Source organism: Bubalus bubalis, chromosome 9, assembly GCF_019923935.1.
Source record: "Bubalus bubalis isolate 160015118507 breed Murrah chromosome 9, NDDB_SH_1, whole genome shotgun sequence".
NCBI classification, from domain to species: domain Eukaryota; kingdom Metazoa; phylum Chordata; class Mammalia; order Artiodactyla; family Bovidae; genus Bubalus; species Bubalus bubalis.
Window position 1 is genome coordinate 68,914,904 of NC_059165.1, and position 16,126 is coordinate 68,931,029.

A 16,126-nucleotide genomic window follows, 5' to 3' on the forward strand; every position below is an offset into this window, starting at 1 on the left:
TCCTGTATCTATTAAAGCTTCTCAAATAACCAAAAGATAATTAATAGAAAAAATATTACCAGTCTACTAGATGAAAACTTTTACAATAGGAAAATTGACCAAGGGAGATGATTTAACTAACAAAAGGTCTTGATTTATTCATGTTTTGTTTCATAAGTCATTTTATTAGGCAATAAATGGAAGTTACTAAAGGATTGTAGCAATATCTATCTTAATAATAATAGAAGTCAAATCTAATCAATCAGTAAATAGTGATTTCCAGACACATAATGAACTCTACATGAATAAAATTATGGTAACAGTTTAAATTTAAAGATTAGAGAACACAGACATTTATAAAAGATAACAAAGAATACTGAACCCCAAACCCAATTGAATTATCCTTACAAAAGTTTTCTAAATAGAGGTGCTACATAGACTATAGTCATCAGAAAATATTTAATTTGTATTGAACATTTGACTTTAAATCAACAAGGACATGAAAATTATTCCTCGCATTTTCTATTCTAAAGTTTGTCAGAAATACAGACACAAAAGGCACGTGAAAATATGTAACATAAAAATATCCATTCAGGACTTTCAAAGGGCTGTTTGGACTGACTGGAATGATTTATAATGCTACCTGAAGAAAATGCTCTCTGAGAGATGTCTGTCAGTGAATCCAGACAAGTGAGTTGGCTGTTGCTGAGATACTGGCTGTGTTCAGCTACAGTTCTTAAGTGTTGGTGTCAAAAGAATTATTTTGCCTGATATAATTCAGGATAGTGAACATGATAGTGAATATTTCTCAGAACCAACAATATATTTTCTAGAACTACTGTGTGCCAGTAGCCACAGTACCAAGAAAGCTTGTACCCAGCTCCTTCTAGTACTTCTTGGACACATCCCCTGCTCTGACTTTCTGGGAGTATGTACATCTCCCCTGTATTCTCCTTAGAGCTGTAACCACATCTTTATTTCTCAAGCTGTAGATGAGTGGGTTGAGCATTGGAGTGAGTATGGTGTAGAAGGCAGATACAACCTTGTCTTTCTCTGGTGTGTGATATGATTGGGGCAGCACATTGGTGTAGAAGGCTGCCCCATAGAAAATGATCACCACCACAATATGGGATGAACAGGTAGCAAAGGCTTTGCGCCGGCCCTCAGCAGAGTTCATCCGATGCACTGTGAGCAGGATGCGTATGTAGGAAACAGAGATGATGGATATAGGGATGAGCAGCATCAGCACACAGCAGGCATACATCAGGGTGTGGTAGAGTGATGTGTCAATACAAGACAGCTTCAGTACTGCTGGGATCTCACAGAAAAAGTGATTGATCTCTCGGGACCCACAGTAAGGGAAGCTCATAGTAAAGGGAGTCAGCATGAACCCATCCAAGGAGCCACCAACCCAGGAACCCACCACCATAAACAAGCAAATCCTGCGGTTCATGAGGAGAGGATATCGAAGAGGGTTGCACACAGCCACATACCTGTCATAGGCCATAAGACCCAGTAAGAAGAACTCCCCTCCAATCAGGGTCAGGTAGAGGAAGATCTGAAGTGCACAGCCCAGGAAGGAGATGGTCTTTTCCTTGGACAAGAGATCTTGCAACATCTTGGGGACAGTGATGCAGATGTAGACAGTGTCCATGATGGACAGTTGGCTAAGCAGGAAGTACATGGGCGTGTGGAGGTGGGAGTCTGTGTGAATGAGCAGAATCATGACCATGTTGGCTGTAAGAGCCACCAGAAAGATGGAGAAGACCACTGCAAAGATAAACCCAGGGAATGTGGGATGTGTGATGAGGCCCAAGAGGATGAAGTCAGTGGAATTTTGAAGAACTGTCTCCATGTTTACATCACATAATAGCTCCTAGAACTGCAAAGACAGGAAGTTGTTAGGTTAATTAATAATCCAAAATTTAGGGAGGGCCTACCATGGATAGTATGTCAGAAGCAGAGTGAGATAAAGGAAAGAACATCAGTTCAGAATCATATTGAATCCGTCTTGGCATTTCCAACCAGTCCATTCTGAAGGAGAACAGCCCTGGGACTTCTTTGGAAGGAATGATGCTAAAGCTGAAACTCCAGTGCTTTGGCCACCTCATGCAAAGAGTTGACTCATTGGAAAAGACTCTGATGCTGGGAGAGATTGGGGACAGGAGGAGAAGGGGATGGCAGAGGACGAGATGGCTGGATGGCATCACTGACTTGATGGACGTGAATCTAAGTGAACTCCGGGAGTTGGTGATGGACAGGGAGGCCTGGCGTGCTGCGATTCATGGGGTCGCAAAGAGTCGGACACGACTGAGCGACTGAACTGACTGAACTGACTGAACATTGGACAGAAAAATTAATCTATAAACTAACTCAGTTTCATCACTTGTGAAAAGTTATCATAGATCTATATCTCTGTAGGCTGATATAAGATATAAATGTAATAATTTATACAGTATCATTTTCAAATTTTTCTTTATTTTTATTTTGAACTATCTTCTGTATATATTTTATAATCTTATTTTAGAATGAAAATTTCTCCAGTTTGATAACTGTGCCTTACCCTTCATAATTGCCTTGCAATCAATATGTATGGGTAGATTAAATTTAAATTGCTCTCTGCCATTTAATATTGCATTGTTAACATCATGGACATCCATTTGTGATTTCATAAACTGATAAAAAATAAGCATGAAGCCAATAAATTTAGATAATTTGGCTGCTGTTATAATTAAGCTGCTTTGTGAATGGTTGGAACATCAGGAATTAACAAGGCAATACTACAAACTTTAATTAATGGTCAATATCTGTGGCCTATGGTTAGATGTTTTTCTGCCAAGGAAGTTCATGTTTTAGGCACAGGTCATTTTAAGTATTTGGATCCATTTTTTCCTCACAGAATAATTTAGGGTCATAAATCTCAAATGAGTACCACCTTAAATGTATTCTACAAGCAAGGCTTTGGGTTCTTCATCATTGTGGTCTTTCTGATTGACACCACTGAGTGGACTGAGATTTTATGACATAGAATGGCCTCGTATCATTTCATAGTGACCTAAGCAATTTTTTATTGTTCAGCCAAACATTAACAGTTTTTCTGACATTCTGAGATTATTAAAATTTTATATTGTCCTAGGAATCCATTACTACTTGCTTTGGTTTTTATTTTTAATTCCTTAACAATTATACTTCTACACTGTTATTTATCCTCTATGTTTATAAGTAAAGGCAACTCTAGATGGAAATGAGATTCCTGAATTTAGAGGGAAAAAACTCAATTGAACTAGATGGAATGGACTCTTGTATCTTTTATTCTTGAGAGATGTAAAAGTGCACTTCTTATATATATTCAGGAACATTGAGGAATGAGTTTATTATTACCATTGTTTTATAGTGTACATTTCTGTAGTGTACATCTCTTCATTTTAGTGACAGAATTACTGAAGAAGTATATTTCTATAAAATATATTAGTTACTAATACTTTATCTGGATTTTTAAATAAATATATAGTCTTTGAGGTATTAAGAATGAATTAATCTTTATGCTGAAGCAGAACTATTAGAAACAATACTGAGACTTTTTCTGAGTGTTCATTAAAGATGTAATTACGTTATAGACTAGGTAAATGAGCAAAATTCCAGAGGAAGAAAGTAAAAAGCAATTTTATGTTGGCCTGTGTTGAAACTTTAATATACCTTTTCAATTGAGAAGGAGAAAAACAAATGCCTGGGTAAACCAGCATAAACCTTACCTAAATATCAAATATCAGCTTTCAATAAGTTTGATAAAAGTCAGCTACTTCTGCCTTTTTATTTTTATTTTATTTTATTTTTAAAATTTACAAAATTGTATTAGTTTTGCCAAATATCAAAATGAATCCACCACAGGTATACATGTGTTCCCCATCCTGAACCCTCCTCCCTCTTCCCTCCCCATACCATCCCTCTGGGTCGTCCCAGTGCACTAGCCCCAAGCATCCAGTATTGTGCATCGAACCTGGACTGGCAACTCATTTCATACATGATATTATACATGTTTCAATGCCATTCTCCCAAATCTGCCTTTTTAAATATGTGAAAGATTTACTTGTGAAAGCCACAGCTCTGAATCATAGACACAGAAATTAAATTTAAGATGTTAGAATTAAAACTGTGTTTATGGAGCTGTGCAATAACTGGTTGGGATAAAAATATTCATGCAGGCAGACAATAACTTTATCTTGATCAACAAGCCTTTTTTTCACTTAAACACATTGTAGATTTTATGTGCACTACTAACAGTATCAAATCCACTCCTAATCATCATTTTGAAAATACACTGAAAAGCTGAGACAGCCAAATAATCTGAAAATTGCCTAAGGAAAAGTTGCTTTGCAATCAAAATATGGGTCCGAGAAATTTATTTCACACATACACTCAGACTGGAGTCTACAGAATATGAAAAATGGTAAATAATTCTCATTGCCTCAGAACTCTTTGATTAAGGAACACAAATTTTTCAAACTCCAGATCCTTTCTTAGACTAGATCCTAGAATGTTAAAATATATTAATAAAACTGAAGGAGCAGAACTATATGTTGTAAACTAACTTTATTTCTAAAACAATCAGAGTTTCAGTGAATAAAAGAACCTCAGTTTGGATCCAAGCTGCTTCTCTGTGTATATGTGTGTGTGTGTGTGTGTAAGAGAGAGAATATTTAAGAGTAGGGAAGAGATCCTGTTAGAGGAATAGCATACTAAGAGGCTTAGCACAAAGGTGTACGTGTTACTTTTGTCAGTGAATCAAATATAAAAAACTAATGTGACACACGATCAAAATATGTAGTTAACATTGTACTGTGGAATGTTTGACATGGCAACATCTACATTATGAGCACAATGACATGTCATGATGTAATCTATTTGCATCAGTTCCCAGTATCTAATTTTAACATTAGTGTTAACACTACTGACTACTGTTTAATGTAATGTGTGATTTGATTTACACATACAAGATACTGGATTCCATTCCCCATTAGGTAACCTTTCTACCACTATCATCATTATTCCCTAGTCTCAAGTTTTCTACCATTTCCTTCTTTAATTACTATCCTTCTAAAAATTAGAAGAAAAAAATGAAACCTTGTATCTGCATGGCCCCAGGTTCAGGCTTTTCTGTTGTTCAAGACAGAGAATGCCCCAACTCCAGAACTGACATAACATCACCTAGTATAGCTCCATAACCACCTGGTATGGCAGAGGCTAAGGTATGGGCCTGGTAGGCTGCAGTCCATGGGGTCGCTAAGAGTCGGACACGACTGAGTGACTTCACTTTCACTTTTCACTTTCATGCATTGGAGAAGGAAATGGCAACCCGCTCCAGTGTTCTTGCCTGGAGAATCCCAGGGACGGGGGAGCCTGGTGGGCTGCCGTCTCTGGGGTCGCACAGAGTCAGACACAAATGAAGTGACTTAGCAGCAGCAGCAGCAGCAGCAGCAGGGTATGGGAAGATCCAGCTAAGGTAAGAAGAACGCTGTGAGTGGAGACTCTGGATCTCTACCATGGGAAAGGATGGCTAAGTTTTTCAAGAGGCCTTGATTTTTTCTCTGATATGCCATGTGGAGAGTAAAGGTAAGGAGATGAAATAGGGTTCCTGTGCAAGGTGCTAGCTGGTAGAAGCTGAACGTTTCAGGACAATAAGACTGAAATTATTATGAGAGAAGCCACAGAAGTCTGGATACAATTCAGATCCTTGCAACATCTTGTAAAAAGAGGCCTTCAAGTGAGATCAGGGAGAAAGATTACCAAAGATAAGGAGGTCTTGGACCAATCCTTTCTGATTCACTGTATGTACAATTGACAGGGAGAAGGTCTGATTCCAGATAGTTTAGTTTTCATATCAAAGACATGCTAAGACTTTTGCTATCTCTAATAACTGACTAGTCCAGGGAGGGCAGTCTCTCCACAGCTAGAAATGTTAAGATGTCAAAACATCATAAGGTACAGAAGATTTAAATATGTACATATATTTAATCATAAAGTGTTAGTTCTAATACCAGGTGCCAAGTTACCTAAAGCACACCGTTAAGGGTATACCCTGATGCTGGGAAAGATTGACGGCAGAAGGAGAAGGGGACAACAAGATTTGAGATGGCTGGATGTGACCACCGACTCGATGGACATGAGTTTGAGTATGCTCTAGGAGTTGGTGATGGATAGGGAAGCCTGGAGTGCTGCAGTCCATGGGGTCTTAAAAGAGTTGGACACAACTGAGCGACTAAAAACTGACTGAACTGGAAACAATAAGTACATCTGGCTTCCTGGAATATTGCATGAAGGGTCTAAATTTAAAGCTGTCAGGTGCCAGGACAGCTACTTATTTTGATTAATAGAGATATATCCTGAGCAGTGGTGTCAGTTTGTGCAGAGGTAAACAGAAATCAAAGGATCAGGCACAGAGGACATCTACTCTCTACTCTGCTAGTGCTATAGGGGAGTAAAGAATCAGAGGAAAGGAACAACTGTACAAGACCAGAAATGACAGAGGAACATAAAAAGCTGATACCTGTAGCTCTAAATGTAACGTGCTCATTATTGCATGATGAGATCTAAGTTTCTGACATGTAGACACAATCCTATTCTTCTTCAGTGATTCAGCCCAGTGGACTCTGATAGGACCATGGTAAAATTTTTTAAGGGAATTTCTTTAAGAAATGCTGCTTGTCTATTAAAAAAAAAATAGATTTTATCTTTTGAGCACTATGAGAGCATATGACCATGCCTATGGAGTAAGGAAGGGAGAAGGGAGCTTAGAAAATAATAATAATAATAAAGAGAAATAATTCAATATATTTTAATCTCCCTCTAAGGATGCAAAAACCTCTACCCACACTTTTTTCCATACAAAGAGGTTAACTCTTGCCTTAAAAATATTCAGACAGAAAAAAAAAAGGAAAAAATATTCAGAGGGCAATCCATGCTTTTCATTAGTAATACATATCTTAGACATTAAAGTCTAAAAATTACTCATCATGAATATTAAGCTAGATCTTTCAACCATCAGCTTTTACATGCCCTTTTTCTCTTTAGTAAATTCATTCAAGCACCCATAAACTAATACTAGATTCCCCTAGGCTTCCTATTTCATGCTAAAGTATCCCTTTTCTGAGAACTGAATGTACAAATGTATCCCTCTTAAACCTGAAGATAGTTTCTAATAGTCTTAGAGTGATGCCTAAAGAAAACATCATAGTGTATAGGAAATGTTCTATTTGGTTTCCATGAAACTATTTACTCTTACCTCAGAGCAATTGAGTCCAGACCTTAGTTAGGCAACATTGAAATGGCAGCCTTTTAAAATACTTGGATATGAAGGTGGGACTAAGACAAAAGTAAGTGTTTAATTAACATTGGATCTCAGCATCTTGCAGGAGAAATCCCTAGGTTAGTAATTAATCTATATTTACTGGGCTCACCTTGTGCATAAGAGGAAGACCAGCCAAAGTCCAATCCTTTTACCAGAGAGTCTATTCTTTTCCAAAGCAAAAGTTATAATTACTTCTTGAGATTTTTTTCATAAAACTACTTATCTAACCCTGGCATCTCTTAAGAATAAAAAAAGCATGTAATGTAGAGATGAAAGTAAAGATCATTCTAAAGTTAAAACTTCTGTTGTGATCTCTCCATTTTCATTTCTAATTTTATTGATTTGATTTTTCTCCCTTTGTTTCTTGATGAGTCTGGCTAATGTTTTGTCAATTTTATTTATCCGTTCAAAGAACCAGCTTTTGGCTTTGTTGATTTTTGCTATGGTCTCTCTTCTGTTTCTTTTGCATTTATTTTTGCCCTAATTTTTAAGATTTCTTTCCTTCTACTAACCCTGGGGTTTTTCATTTCATCCTTTTCTAATTGCTTTAGGTGTAGAGTTAGGTTATTTATTTGACTTTTTTCTTGTTTCTTGAGGTATGTTTGTATTGCTATGAACCTTCCCCATGGCACTGCTTTTACTGTGTCCCACAGGTTTTGGGTTGTTGTGTTTTCATTCATTTCTATGCAGATTTTGATTTCTTTTTTGATTTCTTTCATGATTTGTTGGTTATTCAGCAGCGTGTTGTTCAGCCTCCATATGTTGGAATTTTTAATAGTTTTTCTTCTGTAATTGAGATCTAATCTTACTGCATTGTGGTCAGAAAAGATGCTTGGAATGATTTCAATTTTTTTGAATTTACCAAGACCAGATTTATCACATGTGATAAAATTTTCCAGCCATTTAGAATGCTATTCAATAACTAGCTAATGCTTCTTAAAGAATAGTTTATATCACTTATCAACAAATATAAAAGTCCTTTAATTTGGAAATAGAATTATTTGAATATCCTTTTCCTTCCAGTGTGATGTAGCTCAATACAGAGCCACCAATGGTTTACAACCAGGTACTGATGTCCCCAGAGAAGGAAATGGCAACCCACTCCAGTATTCTTGCCTGGAGAATCCTGTGGACAGAGGCACCTGGTGAGCTGTTGTCCATGGGGTTGCACAGAGTCGGACACAACTGAAGCGACTTAGCAGCAGCAGCAGCAGCAGTAGCATTGATGTCCCCAATGCTAAATGGGTCTGATAATACCTGAGCAGGTATAGCCACCAGGAAATTGATTTGGCAGTCAACAACCACCTCAATTTACCCCAATGACTACATTTTTTTTTTTTTTTTGATGTCCATGTCAGGAAAATGGTTGAGAAGTGCTGCTATAACAAGTTGGTCTTCTATTATTATTACCAAGTTTACAAAGGAAAATAACACAGCTTCTGAACATGACAATTTTTGTTGGTAAAGTGTCAGAGTCTAAATTATTTATATATGATAGATATTTTGTAACTTCTCAAGGTTTTCTTTCTTTTTTTCTTGCTCATCTTTCTCTTTTAGCTCTTTTCCTACTAATACCCTTTATCTCCTTTAGCCTTTTCCAGTAACAGTCCTTATACAGAGGTAGAAATAGACCTATATTATAAGATAGTAATTCTTAAATTCTAGATGTTTTGTTTAATCTCAGATAATTTTGTTTGCCCACCCCATTCCAAAGCACTACCTGGCATTTAAAGTGAATTCTTCTTGGACACGTGTATACCTGTGGCGGATTCATGTTGATATATGGCAAAACCAATACAATATTGTAAAGTTAAAAAATAAAATAAAATAAAATAAAAAGAGAATGAAGTAAGATAGAACATACAATACTGAACTAGGGGCCTTGTTCAAAGCAGATACTGATAAGCAGTTCTTTCTTCTTGTCCTTCGTTATTTTCTTTTCCATCATTTGTAGTAAATGAATTATTTACTGCTTAAGTCCTAAATAAATAATTGTTTAATGACACACAAAAATTCCAGTATTTATCATGATAAGACCTAAATTAATATATTTTTAGGAAGCTCTTTCTAAATTTCTAAAAGTTAGTTCTCTGCTGATGTTCTTGAAAGACAGAGGCACATATCAGGTTCCCTAACTGGAACTTCATACATGGAAGAAAAAAGTGTGAGGATACTGAGAGACCTGGGGGGAAAAATTCCAAAGCTGCCAGAATATTTAATCTAAATGACTCATAAATCACATAATTCACCCATCTTCTTGGGAGAATGATTAAATACAAAGCCTCAGAGGATATGCTAAATATCCATGAAACTAGAATAAGGATACCTCAATTGCAACCGCAGTTCTATCATTTCCCATATGTCTTTGGGAATGGGATTCTGTTCTCAGGGTTTGTTTTTCCATCTATTAAATGAAAAGATTTGGCACAATCATCTCTAAGGTTACTTCAGACTCAAATTTTCTATGATGCAGAATTCAAGTAATGTTTCCTTCTTTTCCTTTTTAATTCTCTTTATTATGTTTACTTCATCTTTAGTAATCCCTCACTATAACCAAAATAGACTTAATATTATCTATTGTTTACAAATAAGACAGTGAAGAAAATAATGTTTAGAGTATTTCTATTTCTCTTGAGATTATGGAAGATGCTCTGGGATATCTCTAAACAAAGACTGGGAGTTACTAAAATATAAGTCTATACTTTCGGAGAAGGCAATGGCACCCCACTCCAGTACTCCTGCCTGGAAAATCCCATGGGCAGAAGAGCCTGGAAGGCTGCAGTCCATGGGGTTGCTGAGGGTTGGACACAACTGAGCGACTTCACTTTCACTTTTCACTTTCATGCTTTGGAGGAGGAAATGGCAACCCACTCCAGTGTTCTTGCCTTGAGAATCCCAGGGACGGGGGAGCCTGGTGGGCTGCCGTCTATGGGGTCACACAGAGTCGGACACAACCGAAGTGACTTAGCAGCAGTAGCAGCAGCAGCAAGTCTATACTTTAAGTAAAAAAATATTGATTCAAATATCAAAGAAGCAGTCATAAGCAGATGACAGAACTTACCCAGAGCACATGTGAAGGATCAGGCATGTAAGACAGAAAGAATGCCCAATCATAGGCTGAGAATGAGGTCTCTGCTTCTCTGCTTAGAGATGCAAACAACTTCCTCTAAATTTACCTTGCTCACTGTGGAACAGTAGATTCTCAATCCTGGGGAAAATCCATCTATTTTATTTTACTTTTTAATTTCTCCAGACTATAACTTTCTTTTTTTATTTACATTTTAATTTTATAATGGATCATAGTTGATTAACAACATTGTGTTAGTTTCAGTGATTCAAAAAAGTGATTCAGTAATATCGATACATATACATGTATCCGTTTTTGAACTCTTAGACTAAAAATTATGTTGAAATAGCAGAACCAAAGAGGCCTATAGAGTACACAATTAAGAAAGTACTATTAGATTTGTCTACATTTTCCACTATGCAAACCTTCTGGCTACAGTTAAATACATCTAACCAAGACAAACACATCTATGTTAAGTAGTTTCTATTAAAATTCTCTCTATACTAAAACCTCATCTTCTCTTTCATTTTATTGCCAGCACACTACAGAAGCCCATTTTAAAAGTCCCTGAAATCCCCAAGCCCCTTGCTATCCTAGTAATCTATAATAATTAAAATTCCATGATTCACTAGAGAAGAACAGCATCACTACCAAGAGCAATGAGAGCTGGAGCATAGTCAATAAAACAAAAAGTTGGGAATAGATAAAGTGCAAGAGCAAGGGAGAGAGAAAAAAAAAGAGGAATGTGTTTGGGAAGTAAGAATTGTTAGGAATAGAAGAGGGAGAGGTATAAATTAAGGAAGAGAAAGAATTTGTTGAAAAAAAGGAGAGAAAAAGCAAAAATTGAAGAAAAGAAGATCCTACTATGTCCTTGGATTTGCAAATCCAAATATGCCTTGGATTTGCTAACACTACTGTATAGGGGAGAAACTGGACTGATGTTGAAAACAAATGCATTATAAGACATGTGACATTTATTTTATTTATTCAGTTTATATCATCTGAGTGACAACTGTGTCACTAAGCTGGAAAGTGTCAGGCAAATGTAATGTCCTCAGTTCTGTCTGATCTCGACAAAAATTTGAAGCAATGGACATTGAAGCCTTTGGTGCGTCACAGCTCTTGGACAGACCATGTTATAGCTCTCGGGTTTTGAACAGATCAGTGTTAACAGCTCCATGTTACAGCTCAATTTTATTTAGAAAATAGCAGGAAAATACACCCTCAAGGTGTGGGGGCATGCCAACACAAAGATGAGAAGAGAAGAGAGGGCCCCGGCCCTTTGGCTCCTCTTTTTATATGTTTTTTCCAACCCCCTGGGCCTGCCCTATGTAAATTGGGCTAGCCAGGAGTGCTGTTTTTTCTACCTGAGGTCCTCACTCTGGTCCTTGGACCTTCCTTTGTTCTATTTTCGCTGGCTTTTCCCTTCCTTGTCTTTTAGCCTGGCCATTCTGGACTCCTATGCCTATTCTAACTACCTAACAAAAGAAAAGTAAATATTCTCTGGCCCCTTTTAATTTACTATGTGGAAAAAGAGAGTGATCAACCCCTCACAGGTGGCTATATAGTTCCCTTCCAAGAAGCGTTCTACATATAGGGTGTTCTTGCTTGTTTTCTTCAGCTTCTGAAGTCAGGTAGAATTTAGTGTGAAGTGAGGTTAGGATATCTATCCTCTCATGATGCACTAGAGGCAATGACCATTGTTTTTGAGAGAGTTAATTTAGGTAGATTGATAAGGAGTCAGAGGCCCTCAAGGAGAAGAGGTCCAGGGCCCTCCAGGAGGAGAAAGGGGCCTGGGGCTCTCAAGGAGGAGAAAAGGACAAATGTTTTTTTTTTTTTTTTTTCCTACATTCTTTCCTCATAGTCAAATAAAATGCTTTTTCTTTAAGCCCAGAGCTAATGGCTCAAGAGTATGTTTTCCCTTAAACTCTGTACTAAAGATTATATAACAACAATGCATCTTACTCAAGGGCATGTTTCTCCTTTTTAACAAGAACCTTCTGACTAATCTTGTTATCTTACGACATTTGTTTCAAGAGTGGGTCTGTTAAGATCTTTCTATTATTAGTTCTAATCTTGTTAATTTAAGGTGTCTGTTGTGGGAGTCAGTCTGGTAAAAGTATATAAGGCCTTGATAAGACTAGCAAGGGGGACACGCTCCATCCCCCTTCTAATGTCTATGTTAGAAGTTTTTTCTGTCCTTTTTCACTTTAATAAAACTCTGCTACACAAAAGCTCTTGAGTGATCAAGCCTGGTCCCTGAACCTGAAGCTAAATCTTCGGAGATCACAAATCTGACATTGTTCACTGTAAGCTATCATTTTATCACAAGTATGTGCTGTGGACAGACTAACATCAGTCCTTGAAACAGTTTCTGAATGTTTTAATAAAGGTCTTATGTTAGAGTTAGGGGAAATTAATCACCTCTGTAACCTCATCTCTGCAAGAGGAAATTCTATGTTAAGTACAATTCAAAAGACAAGACCACTTCTGGTATAGAAATGGGTGAATAAAGCAGGTTGCACTGCCTCTTCTCTATAGTGTTGTGTCAGTTATAATAATTCCTCATGGCATATAGCACCTTCCAAAGCTAAAGTTGCTTTGCACCGGTTATATAGTGTTCTTTTAAAATTATTCCTCTGAGGTAAGAATTAAGTGAGAATGTTCTAATTTAATACCTTGAAAAAGAGGATTTCAAAAAATTAAATTAATTTGTTCAACCAGACATAGAGAGGTTGAAAAAACTAATTTCATGCCTGTAATTAAAGTTTAATAAGGGTTATAATACCAAGGCATCTTTTTAAATGTGAGTGCAATTTTTCTAATCTATTTCTTTTCTATCCAGAAGCTATTTGTAAAGCATATTCACTATTCCTATATCATAAAAAGCCAAAATTTCCTATCTTGGCATGAATCATTCTCTCCATGACACAAGTGTTAGAAAATAAATTCCAAGGACTAGTTTGAAAGTTTCTAGGAAATTTAGATAAAATGGTGGAGTCTTTAAAAGTTGACTCCAACTTCTGGTTATAATATAGGTGTTATTGAGAGAAAATAGGACAAATTTTTACATTTAGGAATACTAAACAATATTATTTTTCACCCACATGGAAATGCAACATAGAAACGTGAGGTGCATTAGAAAGTTCTCTAATGATATGTTCCTCCTTTTTTCCAAGATGTAGAAGCATTGGATTTTCTGAAACATATGTCAATTCCCAGCTGACTTATACATATTCAGACCACTCTGATTTTAACAAAATTTTAAATGAGCTTACACATAATTGCATTCTCATTTTTGTAATGCAAAATGTTTTCTTTTTAGAAAATTAAGTCTAAGATGAGCAAACCTGAAGATATAAAGGTAGAAAGACAGAAAGACTGAGGACTCAAAATAGAAGGAGTTTGGTCAAGTAGGGAAAAGCATAGAAAAGAAAAAAGATGATGAAAAAGAAATTTCTCTACTTCAGAAGACTATTGGTTAACCACAATTATTCAAGTAATTAAATTATTAAATAAAATAATTATAACTAAATTAAAATATTATAAAATAGAAAATAAGGAGTAGCATATATTAATTTTTAAAAGAATAAATCAACATTTAACTCTCAAAGAAGTTCCATTCTTTTGCATGAAAATCTTTCAAAATGAAATATATTAGGTCATCAGGCAATTTAAATACAGTGAAAAAGATATGATTTCAAACTGCCCTGGATGTTCCTATTAAATTATATCATTAGGAAGGATAGAAAATGTAGAAGCCATCCATGTTTACCAGTCTCAAAAGCACATTGGTCCATTATTCTGAGATTATTTTAGCAAAACTTCATGGGAAAAAAAAAGTAAAGGTACTGGTCTCTTCCAGAAATTGATGTTTACTATTGTGTCTACTAGCCATGTTAATGGAATTCAGTTGAAAAATTGATTACATAAAGTCAAACCAATTTTTAAAATAATGATACTGCCAATATTGGCTTGATTGAATTAAATGTTTTGGAAGGTTAAAAACATCATTTGTAAAAAATTCAGTTAGTTATTAAAATGGCATTTGAATACAATCAAAATAATATTGGACATATTGATTCTTTGAAGTAGTCAATTTGTATGATGTCTAAAAAGAAACTGTGATGAGAAGTTAGAGGAATAGCAGAAGATTAGCATTTCTTTTGCCATGACTGACCATGGCAGGAAACAAACATCTGTTCAGTGGGATGCAAAATTTGTAGAAAGCATATGGGTGAAACCGTCTACTGAAACCCATATTTTATTCCAGTTCCATTCAACACCATTTTGTAGAATCCTCTTATGTTTCAAAAGATGATGAAATCTTCAAAATGCTACTGTAGGCTTTCTAAATCCCAGGATGCCTCACAGTTGCTGGCATGTGGATGACCTGCTATTTCCAGGCAGACAATGTTTAAATCCAAAGATGACAAGTCCTATATCCTCTTCTTCAAACCTCTAGCAGCAAATGCAGTTTCTTTGGAAGGTGGTTACCTTCCTGAGGATGAGCACCTTCCCAGAACTTTCTGTAGGGCCCCTGTGACGTCTTTGTTCCTGAGACTGTAAATAAGTGGGTTGAGCAAGGGAGTAAGGATAGTGTAGAAGGCAGACACAGCCTTGTCCTGCTCAGGAGTATGGTAAGAGTGAGGTAGCACATAGGTGTACATGGCAGCCCCATAAAAGAGACTGACAACTACCATGTGTGAGGAGCAAGTGGCCACTGCCTTTTTTCTCCCTTCCGCCTCATTCATTCTGTAAACAGTAATGAGAATCCTTGTATAAGAGGCTGAGATGACAGAGAAAGGAATGAGGAGCATCAGGATGCAGCAGACATACATGGCTGTCTCATAAGCTGATGTATCCATACAGGAGAGCTTCAGAAGAGCAGGTACCTCACAGAAGAAGTGATTTATTTCCCGAGAAGCACAGAAAGGGAACTGCATGGTGACTGGTGTAAGTAAGAAGCCATCTATGGACCCTCCCAGCCAGGCTGCCACCACAATCAACAAGCAGACTTTGCGGTTCATAAGCACAGGATAGCGCAGAGGATTGCAGATGGCAACATAGCGATCATAGGACATGAGTCCTAGAAGGAAGAACTCAGCTCCTGCCAAGGTCAAATAGAGAAAGTGCTGGGCAGTGCATCCTGCAAAGGAAATGGCCCTTTGGTCTACCATTTGGTCAACCAGCATCTTGGGCACAATGGTGGAAATGTACAAGATATCCATGATGGAAAGCTGGCTGAGCAGGAAGTACATGGGAGTGTGGAGGCGGGAGTCCAGGTGGATGAGAATGATCATCATTGTGTTGCTGGCTACTGAGATGACAAATACCAGGACGATAAGGGCAAAGAGAAGCCAGGGGAAACGTGTGTTGCTGAACAAGCCCAAGAGGACAAAGTCAGCATACATGGAATAATTGCTCCACTCCATAACTCTGTGGGATACACAAATGAGAGATGGATATAATAGGTAAAGTTGGACACACAAGGTAAATGTTGGGTTGCTTAAAGCCTGATGTGGCCACACAAAAATCAAAACAAATTAATCAAATCTCTTTGTGTTATAGACCACTATTTCCAATACTTCCTGAGGCTGATTCCAATTATAGATTGCCTTAAGAAATTAGTTTTTACCTTTGGGACCTAGGTAGACCCACCATCATTCAAAAAATTGAAAACTTTCAATTTCTTGGAAGACCAGCCACAGAAAGCTTGTCACACTATGCCATCA

General features: G+C 36.9%; 2 protein-coding genes across 2 annotated transcripts; both read right to left on the reverse strand.

Annotated features, from left to right (window-relative positions):
- Nucleotides 1–865: 865 nt before the first annotated feature.
- Nucleotides 866–1,982, reverse strand: LOC102398858 (olfactory receptor 2T2). The gene has a single exon (XM_006068980.4). The coding sequence runs from the start codon at nucleotides 1,832–1,834 to the stop codon at nucleotides 866–868; it is 969 nt and encodes a 322-aa protein (XP_006069042.3). The 5' UTR covers nucleotides 1,835–1,982.
- A 12,902-nt stretch (nucleotides 1,983–14,884) lies between these two features.
- LOC102398538 (olfactory receptor 2T27) lies at nucleotides 14,885–15,826 on the reverse strand. The gene has a single exon (XM_006068979.4). It carries the CDS (start codon nucleotides 15,824–15,826, stop codon nucleotides 14,885–14,887), a length of 942 nt encoding a protein of 313 aa, XP_006069041.3.
- Nucleotides 15,827–16,126: the final 300 nt, after the last annotated feature.